This window comes from Chrysemys picta, chromosome 3 (assembly GCF_011386835.1).
Source record: "Chrysemys picta bellii isolate R12L10 chromosome 3, ASM1138683v2, whole genome shotgun sequence".
Lineage (NCBI taxonomy): Eukaryota > Metazoa > Chordata > Testudines > Emydidae > Chrysemys > Chrysemys picta.
Genome location: NC_088793.1, coordinates 197,167,795 through 197,184,466, shown reverse-complemented (window position 1 = coordinate 197,184,466; position 16,672 = coordinate 197,167,795). Strand labels below are relative to the sequence as shown.

Here is a 16,672-nt window from a genome sequence, read left to right as displayed (position 1 = left end):
AAGCATACACACAAAATATGTTAAAACATTAAAGTTGCAAAGTCAAGCACTCAAACTGGGAAATGCCAGAACTATGGTTCCTGTTCCACAGGAAGTGTGTTGTGGTAAGAGATATTTTGAATACCTTCAAAGTTTCTGGTCCTGCCTGAAGTGGGGGGACATTATCTGGGCTTGCTTTACGGGTGTGTGTGCGGGGGAAAGAGGTTAGTAGCTGCTGCAAAAAGGTGGTAGGGATCAGCTTGGTGACCTGGGAATGTAAGGGCGGAAGGTTTAAAAAGGGGCAAGCCTGGGTGTTAGAAGCCCTTTCTTCATGCAGCGGGCAAGGCAGCACCCACCCTCCCTCCCCTTGAGGTGGCGAATATCAGGTTGGGGTAGGACCTACTGTGGACATTGCGCTAGTCGCTCCCTTTTAGGGGTCCTGGGAAGGAATTTTTCCCTCATCACCATATTGGCTTAGATGGGATGGGTTTTTTTTTCACCTTCCCCACAGCGGGTTTCAGGGAGGACCTATTATGGGGAGGAAGAAAGGGGTTGGGCTATATGTTGCAACTCATTTTGTAACAGGGTTGCCAACCTTCTAATCAAATAAAACTGAACACCCTTGCCCTGCCCCTTCTCCAAGACCCCGCTTCCCGCTCACTCCATCTCCCCTCCCTCCATCGCTCACTCTGGCTGGGCTCTGTGGTGAGGCACAAATGAGGGGTTTAGGGTTGAGGAGGAGGCTCTGGGCTGGGGCAGGGGGTTGGAGTGCAGGAGGGGATGAGGGCTCCGGCTGCAGGTGTGGGCTCTGGGGTGGGGCCGGGGATGAGGGATTTGGGGTGTAGGAGGGGGCTCCGGGCTGGGGCCAACAGGTTCGGTGTGCAGGAGGGTGCTCAGGGGTGGGGCAGGGGGTTGGGGTGTGGGAGGGGCTGTGGGCTCTGGGGTGGGGCCAGGGATGAGGAGTTTGGGATGCAGGAGGGGGCTCAGGGCTGGGGTGCAGGGTGCAGGCTACAAGAGGGAGTTTGGGTGAGGGAGAGGGCTCCAACATGGGGCAGGAGGTTGGGGTGCAGGAGGAGGTTCGGGGTGCAGGCTCAGGTGGCTCCTGGAAGCGGCTGGCAGGGGCCAGGGGGCTCTGCGTGCTGCCCACGTCTGCAGACGCTGCCCCCGCAGCTCCCATTGGCTGCAGTTCCCAGCCAATGGGAGCTGTGGAGCCAGCGCTTGGGGTGGGGGCAGCATGCAGAGCCCCCGTGGCTGCCCCTGTGCCTAGGAGCTAGATATTCTGGTCACTTGCAGGAGCTGCATGGAACCAGGGCAAGCAAGGAGCCTATCTTAGCCCCACTGGGCTGCCAACCAGATTTTTAGCAGCTCGGTCAGCAGTGCTGACCAGAGCCACCAGGGTCCCTTTTCGACCAGACGTTCCAGTCGAAAACCAGATGTCTGACAACCCTAGTTTGTAAGTGTGGGGTGGATGTCCAGTGCAGGTACTCCACAGGGAAGGCATCCAGTGACCAAATAAATGGCCTGGTAAAGGACTTAAAAAGGAGATCCTGGTTAAAAGAATGGAACTGGGGGGCGGGGTGTTCAGGGCTCCTATGATTGGTATGGAGGGGAGCCATCCCCCTTTCTTATAGCCCACCTTAACCCTCGTACGAGAGCAGGTGGATGGAAGGTCTGAGCCACTGGTTGGCTGGGGAACCTGGATGGAAAATGAAGGAGGGTTGATGGAAGTCTTGGGTAATTATTTGAATGAACATGGAGTTGCACACTTTTATCTGCTTGGTAGTCCCAGACATCTAATAATAAAGTTGTATATCAAAGTGTCTCCTGTCCTTCTTTCAGGATAGCCAGACAATGCACTTCAATCATGGCCTGCAATACTTTTACTGTGCTGGTCCAAGGCCTCTTCTGAATAGACAGCTAATTATATTAAATCTTGCATTTGTTTTGAAAGGTTGACAGCTGATAAAAGTGCTTTTTCAATGGATTTTTAATTTTTGGTAAAATCAATTTTAAACTACCTTTGTTCCCATAGCATTCTTAATTGGATGAATCATTTTTGCTTAATTAGTAGGATTTGTCCAATCATAAAAAATGTGGTAAGCTTGGACTTCAAGCAGTTCTAAATTTTAAAAATTTTCATCTTAAATAATAGCTATAACTTTAAACTTATTTATTCATAAATACATACTTAAAGTATTTATAAACATAGAAAAGAAAATGGATGACTTCAACAACTAAATTACCATACTCTTCTCTTACCATTCCTTTCCATCTGCTCCCTCTGTCTGCACCTTGCACACACCCCAAAAAGGGGAGAGGATAATTGTAGGTTAATATAAGAGCTTATTGCATTAAAGAAAGATGCAGTACAGCTATTTCTGTTATGAAAAGTAGTAAGCTCATTTTATTTGATTGCAGTACTTTAAATTAGCTTTCTATCAGGCCCACTGACAGCAATTCTGGGCCCCAGGGCCATCCCTAGGGAGGTGCGGGGCCCAGGGCGGAAGTGACGAATCTGTAACTTCTGGAGCCAACCATGCTGACCAATCACACCGGCCTGCGGGCTCCCTCAAAGTGCGGGCACCCGGAATGGTCACCACCCGCTGCACACCTGGGAGCCCTGTGGCTTTCCTGGGCGATTTAAAAGGGCCTGGGGCTCCTGGCTGCTGCTACCGCGGCGGCAGCAGCAGCTGGGGGTACCCGGGCCCTTTTAAATCGCCCGGGCCCCTGGGCTTTCTTTGCCCCCCGTCAGCGGGCCTGCTTTCTATGAAGTAACAAGTCTATATTTCCCCATCCAGTATTGCAAATTTAGTCAACAAGTAACTTGGCTAAGAGACGCTATATAGAGTCATATCTTGTGAAGGCTTGGGAGCCTGTGGACATGCTTTCATTAAATTTTGTAATCTTACATTGCTACACCAGAAGACTGTGGGACAAACTGTATTCTTCATTACACTGGTATAAATCCAATGACCTCAGTGGTGTCACTAAAGATTTATAACAATGTAACCGAGAGCAGAATCTGGTCCTCTATTTGTTGTTTTGGGCACCTTTCATAATGCAAGAATCATTGGTAGCTCTAATCCCATGACATTAATCAATTGTCCTAATTTATCTTCCATCATTCAAGACTGAAGGGTTGAACCTGTAACACTGAGCAGCTGAGCTGAGCCAGTGTTATAATCCTTTTGCAATGGGCTAAAAATCAGATGCTACAGTATCAGAAAAAATGTTGTCTGTAATTCTAGAATTTCTGCCTAACAGGGAGAAACTCTTACCATTAGCTATATCTAATTTTCCTCCAGACACATATTTAATAAGAATCTGATTCTGCAACTATTTCTCTCAATGAATGAGTCAGTGCACTTTACTTGCTCTTGCTCTTAACATATCACTATAACATTTTTAGATTCCCATACAAAAAAAATCCCAACAAACATAGTTAAAATGAACATTGCAGACATGTAGCAGTGGGTTGTGTGCACTTAACCTTTCAAAAATATTAAGCAAAATCCCAACCATTAGAAACGCAAAATGCAGCTACGGTGGTACTTTTCGAATAAGGCACCCAAACTAACTTAAGTCTGCCCAATAGTGATCTGGCCCCAATGCAGTTGGTCTGCTCTAAGTTATACCAGCTGGTAATGCCCCTCTAAGGCTGTTAAGCAGTCAGAGATTGCCAGAGTGCAAAGTGCGCTGGCCACTGCCTCTCCAACCTTAAATATTCCCCCACCACCAAGGTGCTAGGACAGAGGAAGTATTGAGCCAACTATGTTGGGTTTACAGTAAACACACCCTCAACCCAGGGAAATCCCCCACTGGCTATTTAAGCTATCTTTCCAGCCTCTTTCAACCACAAAATGGTTATAGCAGTGGCTAGGATCTGGACCTAGATCTCTGCTAGGAGAGACCAGTAAACTAAGTTTTATTTCTCTCCTATGGAAGCATTAGTAGACCTTTGGGTCTAATCCGAACAGCTTTAATTTTAGGTACCTAAAATGTACCTCCTGTCTGAGCTGCTTCAAATTCTTCAGGAAAAATCCAATATTGGCTGGCTCCAGATGTAAACTATCAATTTTAATTTTAGAGACTGGGCCAAAATCAGGCTTATAAACAGAAGCTCAGTTTCTATTGCACCTTAGAGAGACATTAAGGATTAATTACTAACAAGAGGGGCCTGTCAGAAATTGGGCTCAGAAGGGAATTTAATCTGATTAAAGTATATAGTACTATATATTAAAAATGAAAAAAGATCATTGTAAGAACAACATAGTAAAGCTACTCAGTTAAAAGCAAATTATGATGCCAAGAAAAAATACCATCTCTACCTAGCCACAAGGCTCATTCTTTGTGAATATATGATGGATTATTCAAAATCAAACTTTTCACAAAAAACATCTAGCAAATAAATATGTTTTACAGATATAAAAATCTTCAGTGAATTTTTCAAATACTATCAAAGAAAATAATATTTTAATCTTAAAAAACGCAAACCATTCCTTCCATTATCATTGATACTTTTGACTTTGGTAAATGAGTATGAAAAGATTGCAGTTATTTTGGGTGAAGATGAAAATCAGCCTCTAAGCTCTGTATTTCATTGCTAAAAATACATTGAACATAGTCCTAATTTTAAGGATACTTTTAGGCATCTACTTACAAGTGTAAGCACATTTCTGCATACTGATGGACTTCAGCACATGCTCAAAATTAAGTATGTGCTTAAGTATTTTTGCTGACTTGTGAAATTTTGACCCCAGTGAAATCAATCACAAACCTTCCATTGATTTGGATGAGGCCAAGATTTCACCCTTAGTGCTTTGCTATTATGAACATAATAGGGCAGATTTTGACTCATGCTCTCCATGTGAGAGGGGTACTCCACACAAGGATCGCCCCCTTACGGTGCAGAGTGAGATGTAGTTCCCTTTGCTTGCATTGTGAATACCATTTTTTGTACATAACGTGTTGTGGTGTTTTCAAATAAAATAAAGATAGAACAGACATATTAGATCATCATTTTGACAGTCAACAGCAAACTGTTAATATTGCATTAACTAGAGGTAGTATGTGGAATGGACATGGTATATCACAAATACCTGAGAAATCAGAAACCTTTCAAGCTTATTTAGCTTAAAATATTTACCAATACATGTCTATCTTTTAGAAAGCTTGTATAGTTCTAGTAAATGCTGTCTTAATCAAACACCACATAAGCTGAGGGAGTGTATAAAAGGTATGTACTTACAACCAAATCTATTACCTTGTGAAGAAAATGTATCTTGCATTGTTAATAGTTGACTTTCATTGAGTGCTTCCTGAAAAAATAAGTTGAATACATTTTTTTTCAAAACTGGTTTACTGTTTTTGATAAATCTTACATGGATATTAAGCTGTCTTTATTCCAGTATATTATATATAAATTACATTAGGGTTAATAAATGAAATTACATATGTGCTTTGTTGCAATTCTTTACTCACTTTTATTCTCAATACATATAATGTATATAAATTAAACATAGTCTTATTGTGTATGCTGCCATATGAGCTACTGAACCATACTTGCAACACATGTTAAACCCCAAATCCTGTAAATAAAACATTACCAGAATTCAGCGTAGCTAATTCTGAGAAGGTATGCATACATTAGGGTTGTCAAGTGATTTAAAAAATTAATTGTGATTAATCACATTGTTAAACAATAATAGAATACTGTTTATTTAAATATTTTTGGATGTTTTCTACATTTTAAAATATATTGATTTCAATTACAACACAGAACACAAAGTGTATAGTGCTCACTTTATATTTATTTTCATTACAAATATTTGTGCTGTAAAAAAACAAAAGAAATAGTATTTTTCAATTCACCTCATACAAGTACTGTAATGCAATCTCTTTATCATGAAAGTTGAACTTACAAATGTAGTTTTATTTTCAAATGCAGGGTTTTTTTGTACATAATTCTATGTAAAATTTTAGAGCCTAAACGTCCATTCAGTCCTACTTCTTGTTCAGACAAACAAGTTTGTTTACATTTGCAGGAGATAATGCTGCCCACTTCTTGTTTACAATGTCACCTGAACGTGAGAACAGACGTTCGCATGGCACTGCTGTGGCCAGTGTCGCAAGATATTTACGTGCCAGATGCGCTAAAGATTCATATGTCCCTTCATCTTCAACCATTCCAGAGGACGTGTCCATGCTGATAATGGGTTCTGCTCGATAATGATCCAAAGCAGTGCAGACGCATGTTCACTTTCATCATCTGAGTCAGATGCTACCAGCAGAAGGTTGATTTTCTTTTTTGGTGGATTGGATTCTGTAGTTTCCGCATTGGAATGTTGCTCTTTTAAGACTTCTGAAAGCATGCTCCACACCTCGTCCCTCTCAGATTTTGGAAGGCACTTCAGATTCTTAAATCTTGGGTCGAGTGCGGTAACTATCTTTAGAAATCTCACATTAGTATCTTCTTTGTGTTTTGTCAAATCTGCAGTGAAAGTATTCTTAAAATGAACATGTGCTGGGATCATCATCCGAGACTACTATAACATGAAATATATGGCAGAATGTGGGTAAAACACAGCAGGAGACATACTATTTTGCCCCAAGGAGTTCAGTCACAAATTTAATTAATATGAGCATCATCAGCATGGAAGCATGATCTCTGGAATGGTGGCCGAAGCATGAAGGGGCATACGAATGTTTAGCATATCTGGCATGTAAATACCTTACAATGCTGGCTATAAAAGTGCCATGCGAACGCCTGTTCTCATTTTCAGGTGACGTTGTAAATAAGAAGCGGGCAGCATTATCTTCCGTAAATGTAAACAAACTTGTTTGTCTTAGCGATTGGCTGAATAAGAAGTAGGACTGAGTGGACTTGTAGGCTCTAAAGTTTTACATTGTTTTGTTTTTGATTGCAGTTATGTAACAAAAAATCTACATTTGTAAGTTGTACTTTCATGATAAAAAGATTGCATTATGGTACTTGTGTGAGGTGAATTGAAAAATATTTCTTTTGTTTATCATTTTTATGGTGCAAATATTTGAAATAAAAATAATATAAAGTGAGCACTGTACGCTTCGTATTCTGTGTTGTAATCTAAATCAATATATTTAAAAATGTAGAAAAACATCCAAAAATATTTAATAAATTTCAATTTGTATTCTATTGTTTAACAATGCAATTAAAACTGCGATTAATCACAATTAAATTTTTTGAGTTAATTGCATGAGTTAACTGCAAATAATCGACAACCCTAACATATATCAATTGTTTGGGTTAAAGTCTACATTACAAACACTGTACCATGTTGATTTTCAGGTTAAGTAAAACTACGGATGCCAAAATTCATAGCAGCAAATTTCGTGATCATCAACAGGGTGCGTACTCAATGTATTTATTGATGATTCCTTAATAAAAAAGGAGTCATTATCATTTCCCATAACAGACCAGAGTCTTTTAGCTCAGGCAGTAGAAGCTCATGGTTTTTAGATTCAGAGATCCCCACTACCATATACTTATTACTCCTGGGGGAATTCTGCATGACTGTGTACACGCAGAATTCATGTCTGGTGCAGAACTTTTTTCCCCACAGAAAATACTTTCTGCCCCAGAAATGCTGTAGTTGCGCCTTTTGCCCACCAGAGGCCACTGTGGCACCATAAAAGTCAGCAGCATACTTCTCCCACCCACAACCAACAACCTTCCAGGCTCCTTCCCACTCCCTCAGCTCCTCCATTACCCCTGACTCCCCCAAGCCATTGCTCCACTTCTGACCGGTAAAGGAAATATATTTCTGTATTGTAATTTAAATTAATTACTCAAGTTCTGTATTAATATGCCTATTGGTGTAAAAAAAACAACAACTTTTTTTTGGTCTTTAACAATACAGACATACTTGCTGACAGGTATTTTGAAATAAATTACCAAAATAATTGAAACTGGCATGATTACATTGTTATTGTGACAAAATATGCAGAATTTTGAAGAATTTAAATTTTTTTGGTGCAGAATTCCCCCAGGAGTATCTTGTCAGAGCAAAGACTGTTTCTGTGAAGCATCTACCATTCTTGTAAAAACAACGAGGAGTCCTTGTGGTACCTTGGAGACTAACAAATTCATTTGGGCATAAACTTTCATGGGCTAGAACCCACTTCATCGGATGCATGAAGTGTAAAATACAGGAGCAGGTATAAATTTATCTCGTTAGACTGACATCACACTTGGTAAAGCAACCACCATTCTTTCATGTATTTATATCTGCTCCTGTATTTTTCACTTCATGCATCCGATGAAGTGGGTACTAGCCCATGAAAGCTTATGCCCAAATGAATTTGTTAGTCTCTAAGGTGCCACAAGGACTTCTCGTTGTTTTTGCTGATACAGACTAACATGGCTACCACTCTGAAACCTGTTAACATTCTTGTGAGCACTATAAAATAATCAAAGAAATTCTGAATATAGTACAAAAGCAGTGTATTAAAAATAAAGATCATATGCAAAAGTTTACAAGTATACAGTGGCACTGCCTGAGGCCATGTCTATACTTACCGGTAGATCGGTGCTGCTGCAATCGATGGGTCTGGTGAAGACCCGTTGAGTCAATGGCAGAGTGCTCTCCTGTCAACTGCAGTACAGGCAGCCCTCAACTTTATGATGTTTGAGTTACGACGAACAGCACTTACAACGCCTCTGCATTGACACCCTAATTCGACTTACGACTATAGGTTTTTAGTTTACAAAGCTCGGTCCCGCAATGGAGTAGATTGCCGTTCCGACTTACGACACAATTGTAAGGAACCAATTGTGTCCTAAATCTGAAGACTGTCTGTACTCCAGCTCCCCGAGAAGAGTAAGGGAAGTTGGCGGGAGAGCGTCTCCCATCGACACAGCACAGTGCAAACACCGCAGTAAGTTGACCTAAGCTACATTGACTTGAGTTACATTACTCACATAACTGAAGTAACGTAACTTAGGTTGACTTGCCGTGGTAGTGTAGACAAAGCCTGAGATTCCTTTCCAAAGTGGTGACAGAGTTCCTATGATCCTGCCAACAGTTATAGAGACAGGGTGAGTTAGGTAATATCTTTTGAAAGCTTGTCTCTTACCAACAGAAGTTGGTCCAATAAAAGATATTATCTCACCTACCTTGTCTCTCTAATATCATAGGCCTAACGTGGCTACAACACCTCTAACTCTACATCCACACATGTCCATTCAGGTTAGGCCTTTCCCTGTATGCTTGATATTAAAAGGTCCTAGAGATCCTGCTTAGAGTGAATTAAAGCCTTATAACACCCACCTAATTTTTTGCTTTGATACCTGTGTTATGGTATTGCCCACCATTAAAATGACTTGTCTAAATGTCTGGCTGCTTGCATAGTCTTGCATAGACTTGGTTTATCTCAGCATAAGAATCTCCATTCTCTGGGATTAATTTATACGAAAGCCTTCTAATTCAGGATTTTCCTTGTTTCTTTTTCTCCTTTCACAGTGAAACTTGCAATTTAATAATAGCGATCTGAGACAAGACAATTTAGTTGGACTAGTGGCTGGAATTCCCCCACCCTTTTAACTGAATTTAATTATTTTTAAATACTTCCAGCAAAGTGACTAAAATCGATCTAATCTTGACAATATTATATTTAAATAATTTGTTCTCTACAGCCTGAGAATCTTGTTCATGCATATATATCTTTTACCTCCAGGTGAAATTATACTTGCATGAGAGGGTTCAGTTGCAGCACTTTTCTATTTTCTCTGGAAGGTTTTTTCATATTTTGAATATGAAACATTACTAGATCATCTTTTCTTAAGCTTGTGTAAGTCTATTAAAACCAATTTTGCTGTAGGCAGTAAGCCAGCCCTAAGCTGAAAAAATAGCTGTGACCCTTTGGAAAGAGGGAAAGAATTTATTAGGAGAAGCATTGTGTCCTCTTAGCAATGCCATAGTTAATTTATCTTTTTGTTCACTCGCATGTCTAACATGCATCATCATCAAATGGCAAAGGCAAATGGAATTGCACTCTGCTGTTCCATATTTTACAGAAACTATTTCAAAATAAAGCAAATATTTGTATTTCAAAGAGGCAAGATTATGTAAACTTACTACAGTAATGCAACGAACATTAAAGTCACACAGAATAATCAAAATTAGGTTTCTGATATGCTATTTCTTTAGTAGTTGTGCAGCTAGGGTGACCAGACAGCAAGTGTGAAAAATCGGGACGGGGGTGGGGGGCAATAGGCACCTATATAAGACAAAGCCTCAAATATCGGGACTGTCCCTATACAATCGGGACATCTGATCACCTTATGTGCAGCTTATACATGTTATGATATACTTTGAGACTATATTAAGCTGTACATTTATCCAGAAGAATAGGAACAGAAAATCCTATATATATTCAAAGAAACTATAACTGATGTTGTTGAATGTGAATTTTACCTGCTACATCTAGATGTGACATACAGTGTTGAGGACTGATGTAGAGCTGTTCTGTCAGCTCTACATTGATTGAGGAACCTCATGATACTTGGCGTTTTCCCTGGGGGGCTATCACAACCCTCTTTATGCAAGCAGAGAAGCATAGAGAGGCTGAGATCACAGAGAGGATTGGGCTCAATACAGTTTACATAGCTAACTTCTGCTTGTTCAAATAGCTGATTCCTGTTGGTACAAAACACTCATCAGGGAGAAACTATTCCACTAAATGTCACAAAGTCCCTTTCACTGATATTGTTTGAATATTAAAGCCATTAATTCAAGAGGATAGAGATTCTAAAAGAAATACTGGATTAACATATGTTTTTGGGACAGGAAAAGGTACCTAAAATTGATGTATGAAAAGCAATAGAGTTTTGTTAACAAATGGAGGCTACCAAATGGAAATTACCACCGTTTATTAGACTACAAGATGACATCCCCCCAAAATTATTGGAGGCTTTGAACTTGACGGGTCAGATCCTCAGCTGCTATAAACCAGTGTAGCTTCATTGACTTACATAAATTGAGGACATGGCTCATGGACTTCAACGTCCCCAGAAAGCTACAAGGGAAGAGTTAGACCAGGGGCGGGCAATAATTTTCGCAGGGGGGCCACTACACACATTTTGGTAAGTCATCACAGCCTGCACATTTCTACTATGTTAATGGAGGGGGTGTGGGATCTGGGAGGGAGTTTGAGTGCAGGAGGGAGCTCTGGGCTGGTGCACAGCGTTGGGATGCAGGAGAGGGTGAGGGGTGTGGGCTCTGGGAGAGAGTTTGGTGCAGGAAGGGGTTCTGACCTGGGGCAGGGGATTGGGGTGTGGGAGGGGGTGCGAGGTGAAGGCTTTGGCCGGGAGGTGCTGCGCACAGGTGGTGCCAGGCTGGAGACACTGCAGGGCTCAGGCAGATTGCCTGCATGCCATGGCCACACACCGCTCCCAGAAGTGGCTGCGGCTGGCTGCTGCTGGCACGTCTCTGTGCACCCTTTGGGGGGAGGGAGGAAGCGGGTCTCTGTGTACTGCCCGCAAGAACTGCCCCCGCAGCTCCCGTTGGCAAGTTTCCAATGAGAGCTGTGAGGATGGTGCTGGGGGCGGGGACAGCGCGCAGAGCCGCCTCCTTCCCTCTCAGGGGTGCACAGAGACATGCCAGCAGCAGCCGACCGCTTCGGGGAGTGCTTGGGGCCATGGCAGGCAGCCTGCCTCAACGCCCCGCTGCGCTATGGGACTTTTAGTGGCCCGGAGATCGTGAGGGGGCGGCCAAAGAGCCTGCCGGCCTGGACAGAAATGTTAGATAGACCAGATCTGGCCCACGGGCCATATTTTGCCCACCCCTGAGTTAGACGGTTGTCTTGTAACCAATATGTGCTGGCTAATCTGGTAAAAAGGAGCCACAAAGCAGCCACAAGTTTTTTGTTGAGGCAGTGCCCCTTCATGAATAGTCTTAGTAAAGAGAGCTGTTTAGGCAGCTGCAGAGCTCCTCCATGCCCTCCCAAGAAACCCCAAGTCAGAAAGCTTGTTAAGGTGTAAGGAGGCATGTTAAAGGTGTTCTGTCATTGATCAGCACACAGGAAAAAACTATGGATTCTAATCTCTCTCATAGCTGAAAAATGGCTAAAAGAATTTTGTTGAAATGTTCCAGAAGTATTTACTTCTAGACTGAAACCAGGCATAGAAATCATCAACTAATAAAATAAGAGATTAAGAAACTTGACTTCAAAAACATAATTTATAATGGGAACTGTCTTGCAATCTTAGTTACGACAGCCTACCATAATAATCTTTTAAAAAATTTAGGATGCAGATTTCAAATGCAGAATTCTGGTACTGTTTCATAAATTGTAAGAGTCTTCCATGTTGAACATAATATTCCTCTTGCTGCTGTTTGCCTTAATGTTTACCAATTCAGAAATCAATTTTATTTCTCAAATGTATTCTAAGAAACGTCCACAGAAATAGCTGAATTATTTAACAAATGAACATTGCTTTCAGATTGATGTTCAGATAAGAAGTAAGTATATTGCTTCACTTGAAGAATGGCTACAAAAGCAAACACGATACAGTATAAAATAGACAAGTGAAAAAGATTAGAATTGAAAGGAGGTTTATGAAAACATTTCTCTCTGTAACAAAACCATAAGCACATAATACAATTTCTTCCAAATAACTTTTTATTTCAAGTAAAAATATGAAAATTTAACTAGATTTCTGCACAAAATGGGCTAACATTTCAAGAAGTGCACTAATAAAAATAATTGTGTGTGTTATCCAGGCAAATTTGATAAACATATTTTACACATACCACAGCTGCAGCTTTAAACTCATAATTGATCATATTTGGTAAGTAATTATGGTATAAAAAGGTTGCAAAACCACTTAGTCAACTGAGACCAAAATATTCAAAAGTATCTGCCAGTTATGGGTGCTTCAGTTTTCGCGAGTCCAGTCTGAGATAGCTAGAGTCAGATCCAGTACCCATTGAAATCAGTAGGATCCTTTCCATTGACTTCAGTGGGCACCGAATCAGGGAACCAGAACCTGACTTTCAGAAGTGCTGAGTGCTCATTTCATTTTAGGTCAATGGGGGATGCAGATGTTCAGCAAATCAAGCTCAAGGTGACTTAATATTGGACCTCAAATCTGGGAAATCCAAAATTAGTGGCCACTTTTCAAAATTTGTTTGTATATCCTCATCCTAGAATAATCCTAGATGGATTTCCCGCCCCCCCATCACTGGCATAAGACTAGTGCATGGAAAGGCTTTCCGATCTTGAAAGCACTTGCACTAGTCTTTCAAGTGTTTCTACACTTAGCATGTTGCAAGACATCAGACCTTAAAATTGTATGATTCTGATTACTATCTAGCTTCTTCCCCACTTTAGATGCACCATTAATGTAGTAGCAAAATGGGGATCTCCAACTATCCCATGATAGAATGCTTTCTAAATCTAATGGTTTCTGAGATGTTGGGCTTAAAAATTCACTCTAGTATCTCAGTGCTGTTCTGTCAGTGGTCCACGACAGAACGCAGTGAGTCCCTGGCCTCAGACTAGTGTAAATTCCTTATTTAAAGCAACATTTTACACTGATTAAAAGAATAATAGACAATGTCCATATTTCATGATTACTATACAGCATAGTTAGTTTGGGAGGAAACCCCCAAGCAAACAACCCACAAACTCCACCTTGAAACGTACTTACCTGTTTTGAAACATTTTTTTCCTTCTGGTTTTCAAACCTTTTTTCTGTTTCTGAAAATAACAAAAGCCATCAGAACATCTATTTTTTGTTATAACTTTAATTTCTGATCAAACTGAATATACTCTTGCAAATAGAGACAAATTTTGCTATTCTTTAACTGAGTCTTTGCAGATAATTCTAACATATTAGAATATAGGACCCTAGTTAGAATATATGGACAATGTCAGAGATGAAATTCAACTGTGAATGCACATCACAGATCCCTTCTAAAGAGCTTGAGTTACAAAGGCTTCCAGGCTTGATGCAGGGACCACAGTAGGAGGAGATTACCTTTACCACAGGTTAGGAGGTAAATTTAAGTATAGTGTAATTCTGCAGGACTCCATGACAGCTCTTCCAGCTCCTGGGCTGGAATAATGGATGTCATCTCTGCAGCTCCCTACATTAGTAAGCATGAACTGAATTGCCCCTCTGTGGTTAGCCTGCAGTGCTACCACCTGCAAATAACCTGAAAAACAATCATGCAGCTACTTCAGCAATGTTGAAAAAATCCTGTATTTTTTTTTAGGAAAACTGTCTGACCTTTACATTTCTAATATTTTTCTATGAGGAATGGGTCCCCACTGTGATAAACTCTGTAGAAAAAAAGATACAACACACTATAAGATAGGGGAAGAAAGGAAAAGTATAAAGGTGATAGTGTTATGAGAGAACTGGATTTGGTATAACCCACAGCCATCTTGTGCACTTAGCCCCCATAAGCTGGAAAGGAGAAAACTACAGTGTCAGGAGAAACCTGGCCTTGGCTCAGACAGAACTAACAGCTGCAAACTGCAGTTTTACTAACTAAGATAGATAAAGTGAAAGGACAGATTCATGAGAAGCGGTGGGGAGTGTGGAAAACTGATCTTGGTTCTGGGTGCCAGTGTTCGTAAGATTTTACTGAGGCTACTTTGCTTAGAAGAAGAAGAAGAAGAATGAATTATTATTGGTTATTGCTAGGGAAATTTAGTCTAGTAGGGGTTATTATGAGTTATGTGCTTTGTTCTGAGAAAATCTATAGAGAGTTTAGTTAGAGTTTGCTTTGGAGAAGGTTTTTTTGGCTGTTTGTTTGTTAAAAAAGGAGTCACTGACAAACTCCCCAGCAGCTAGGAGAGAGGCTGGCCACCGGAACCCTGCTGTTGTCGTTTGATACCACCTCAGACTTGGCGTAACTATTTTTGGGGTGTCCTAAGACTATTTCTATTTTAGATGTATGCTTTGTACTAAATAAAAACAAGGATTTTTGGGTAGAAGCACTCTTGGGTGTACCAATCATTTATCAGACAGATGTGCCGTGTTCCCCACTGATTTATTTCCTGACACCATCTGGAAAACAGAGATTAATTACCACAGCTTTGGGTTTAGATAACCTTAGGTAACAATACATCATAGTTACATACCAATGCACACCATTTATTGGATATGAATTCTTAATTTAAAAAAAAAATCTATAAATGACTTCCCTAACTGCCCCAATATCTAGCTAAGATTATTTAGCTGAGGTATTTTTGAAAAATATCTGAAAATATGGTTCATTCCCATTTACACTGCAAGACTGACCTGTCGACAAGGTCTCCTACCTAAACAGTAGAAATTACAATTTATAGACAGGCCCTTAGACTCTGAAAACTTATTCACTGACATTAATGGTAGGTATCTGATAAAAGCTAAGTAAACACAGGTTAGCACCTAAAAAACTTGAAAATACAATTATTAATCTTCTTAACTGAAAGATAAGCCGCTTAGACTTCTCTCTAGAAAAAAGCTTTATAATTATTCCATCCTTACTGAATTTATGCTTTATTCCCCTATTTGCTAGTGTGCCTAGAAATGGGCATTGCAGCTAAGTGTAATTTGTGGTATTGGACATATGACTTAACATAAAATGGCATCTTTATAGTAAGCTACATGAGCAAATATACCAACACACTTTTCTTTGTCTGGCAGGTGAATTATTATATTATTTGATGGACCAAAGTTTATTTGCCTGACCAAATGGATTAAAACCAGTGAAGCCAAGGGAATATGTGACTGTATTTCCTTATTTTATTCTTCAGTTACAAAACTACCAACTAAACTAATCAACCAGCTAAACTTGTAATTACCTGCCTAAAGCTTTATTTTATTTGCCCATGACAAGCAAAGCAGCACATTATACATATTTGTTAACAGCAGAATAAATGATCAAAGGATTGTAGCTAACTAATGCTCAATACCATTTGCCACTAGGCATAATTTCATTACATGAAAACTGCACCCAGAAGTTTGAAAGTTCAAAAGGTAAAATGTAATTCTCAGCATAAATAAGTGAGATGTACATTAAGTTTTAAATTAATATTAAATTTAATATCTGAAGGTATCCATGTTACTAAAAGCTAATATTTGTGACACTAGCAGTGTCGAACCCTAAACAGAGTGAATATAAACTGGTTTTCCAACATGATAGAAATACTAGTTAAACAGTCAGAAGTAAATATCTTATGCTTACTATTTAAGAGCACTGTTCTACATTGGAATTCTTTAGCATGGACTTTGTGCCTGCACAGAGTCCCATTGAAATCAATCAGGGGTCCACAGAAGCAGATCTTGATTCCGAATTTGGGCCAAAAATACTTTGTTAAAATATTACTTTTATTATTGTTATTTAAACAAGTTGTAAACCTATTTAAAATTTTTGTATATCTCTTTTACAGCGGTAGTGTCACAAATTAAAACACTTTTCATTACAGACTCAGAACTGATAACTTTAATTATACTCTTCAAACTTTCAAAATTCTGGTCTGAGCAAAAAAACGGTTACTTTCTTTTAAATTAGGGCAAAATTGGAGGAAATAATTTGAAATTTCAATCTTTGAATGGGTACTGTCAACACAACTCAAAGTTAAAACTAAATGTTCAGTTACATTACATAATATAAATCCTTGTGTGTGGCTAAAAAAAAACTTTCTCTAAAAACTAGTT

General features: G+C 39.9%; 1 protein-coding gene across 1 annotated transcript in view; it reads right to left on the bottom strand.

Annotated features, from left to right (window-relative positions):
* SEL1L2 (SEL1L2 adaptor subunit of SYVN1 ubiquitin ligase) overlaps window positions 1-16,672 on the bottom strand; it is a 68,696-nt gene that overhangs the window by 41,520 nt on the left and 10,504 nt on the right. The window contains exons 2-3 of the mRNA XM_065590810.1: window positions 13,670-13,719; window positions 5,243-5,297 (exon numbers count right to left, since the gene is read on the bottom strand). Of these exons, the coding sequence (XP_065446882.1) occupies window positions 5,243-5,297; window positions 13,670-13,719 (105 nt within the window). The remainder of the gene's footprint in view (window positions 1-5,242; window positions 5,298-13,669; window positions 13,720-16,672) is intronic.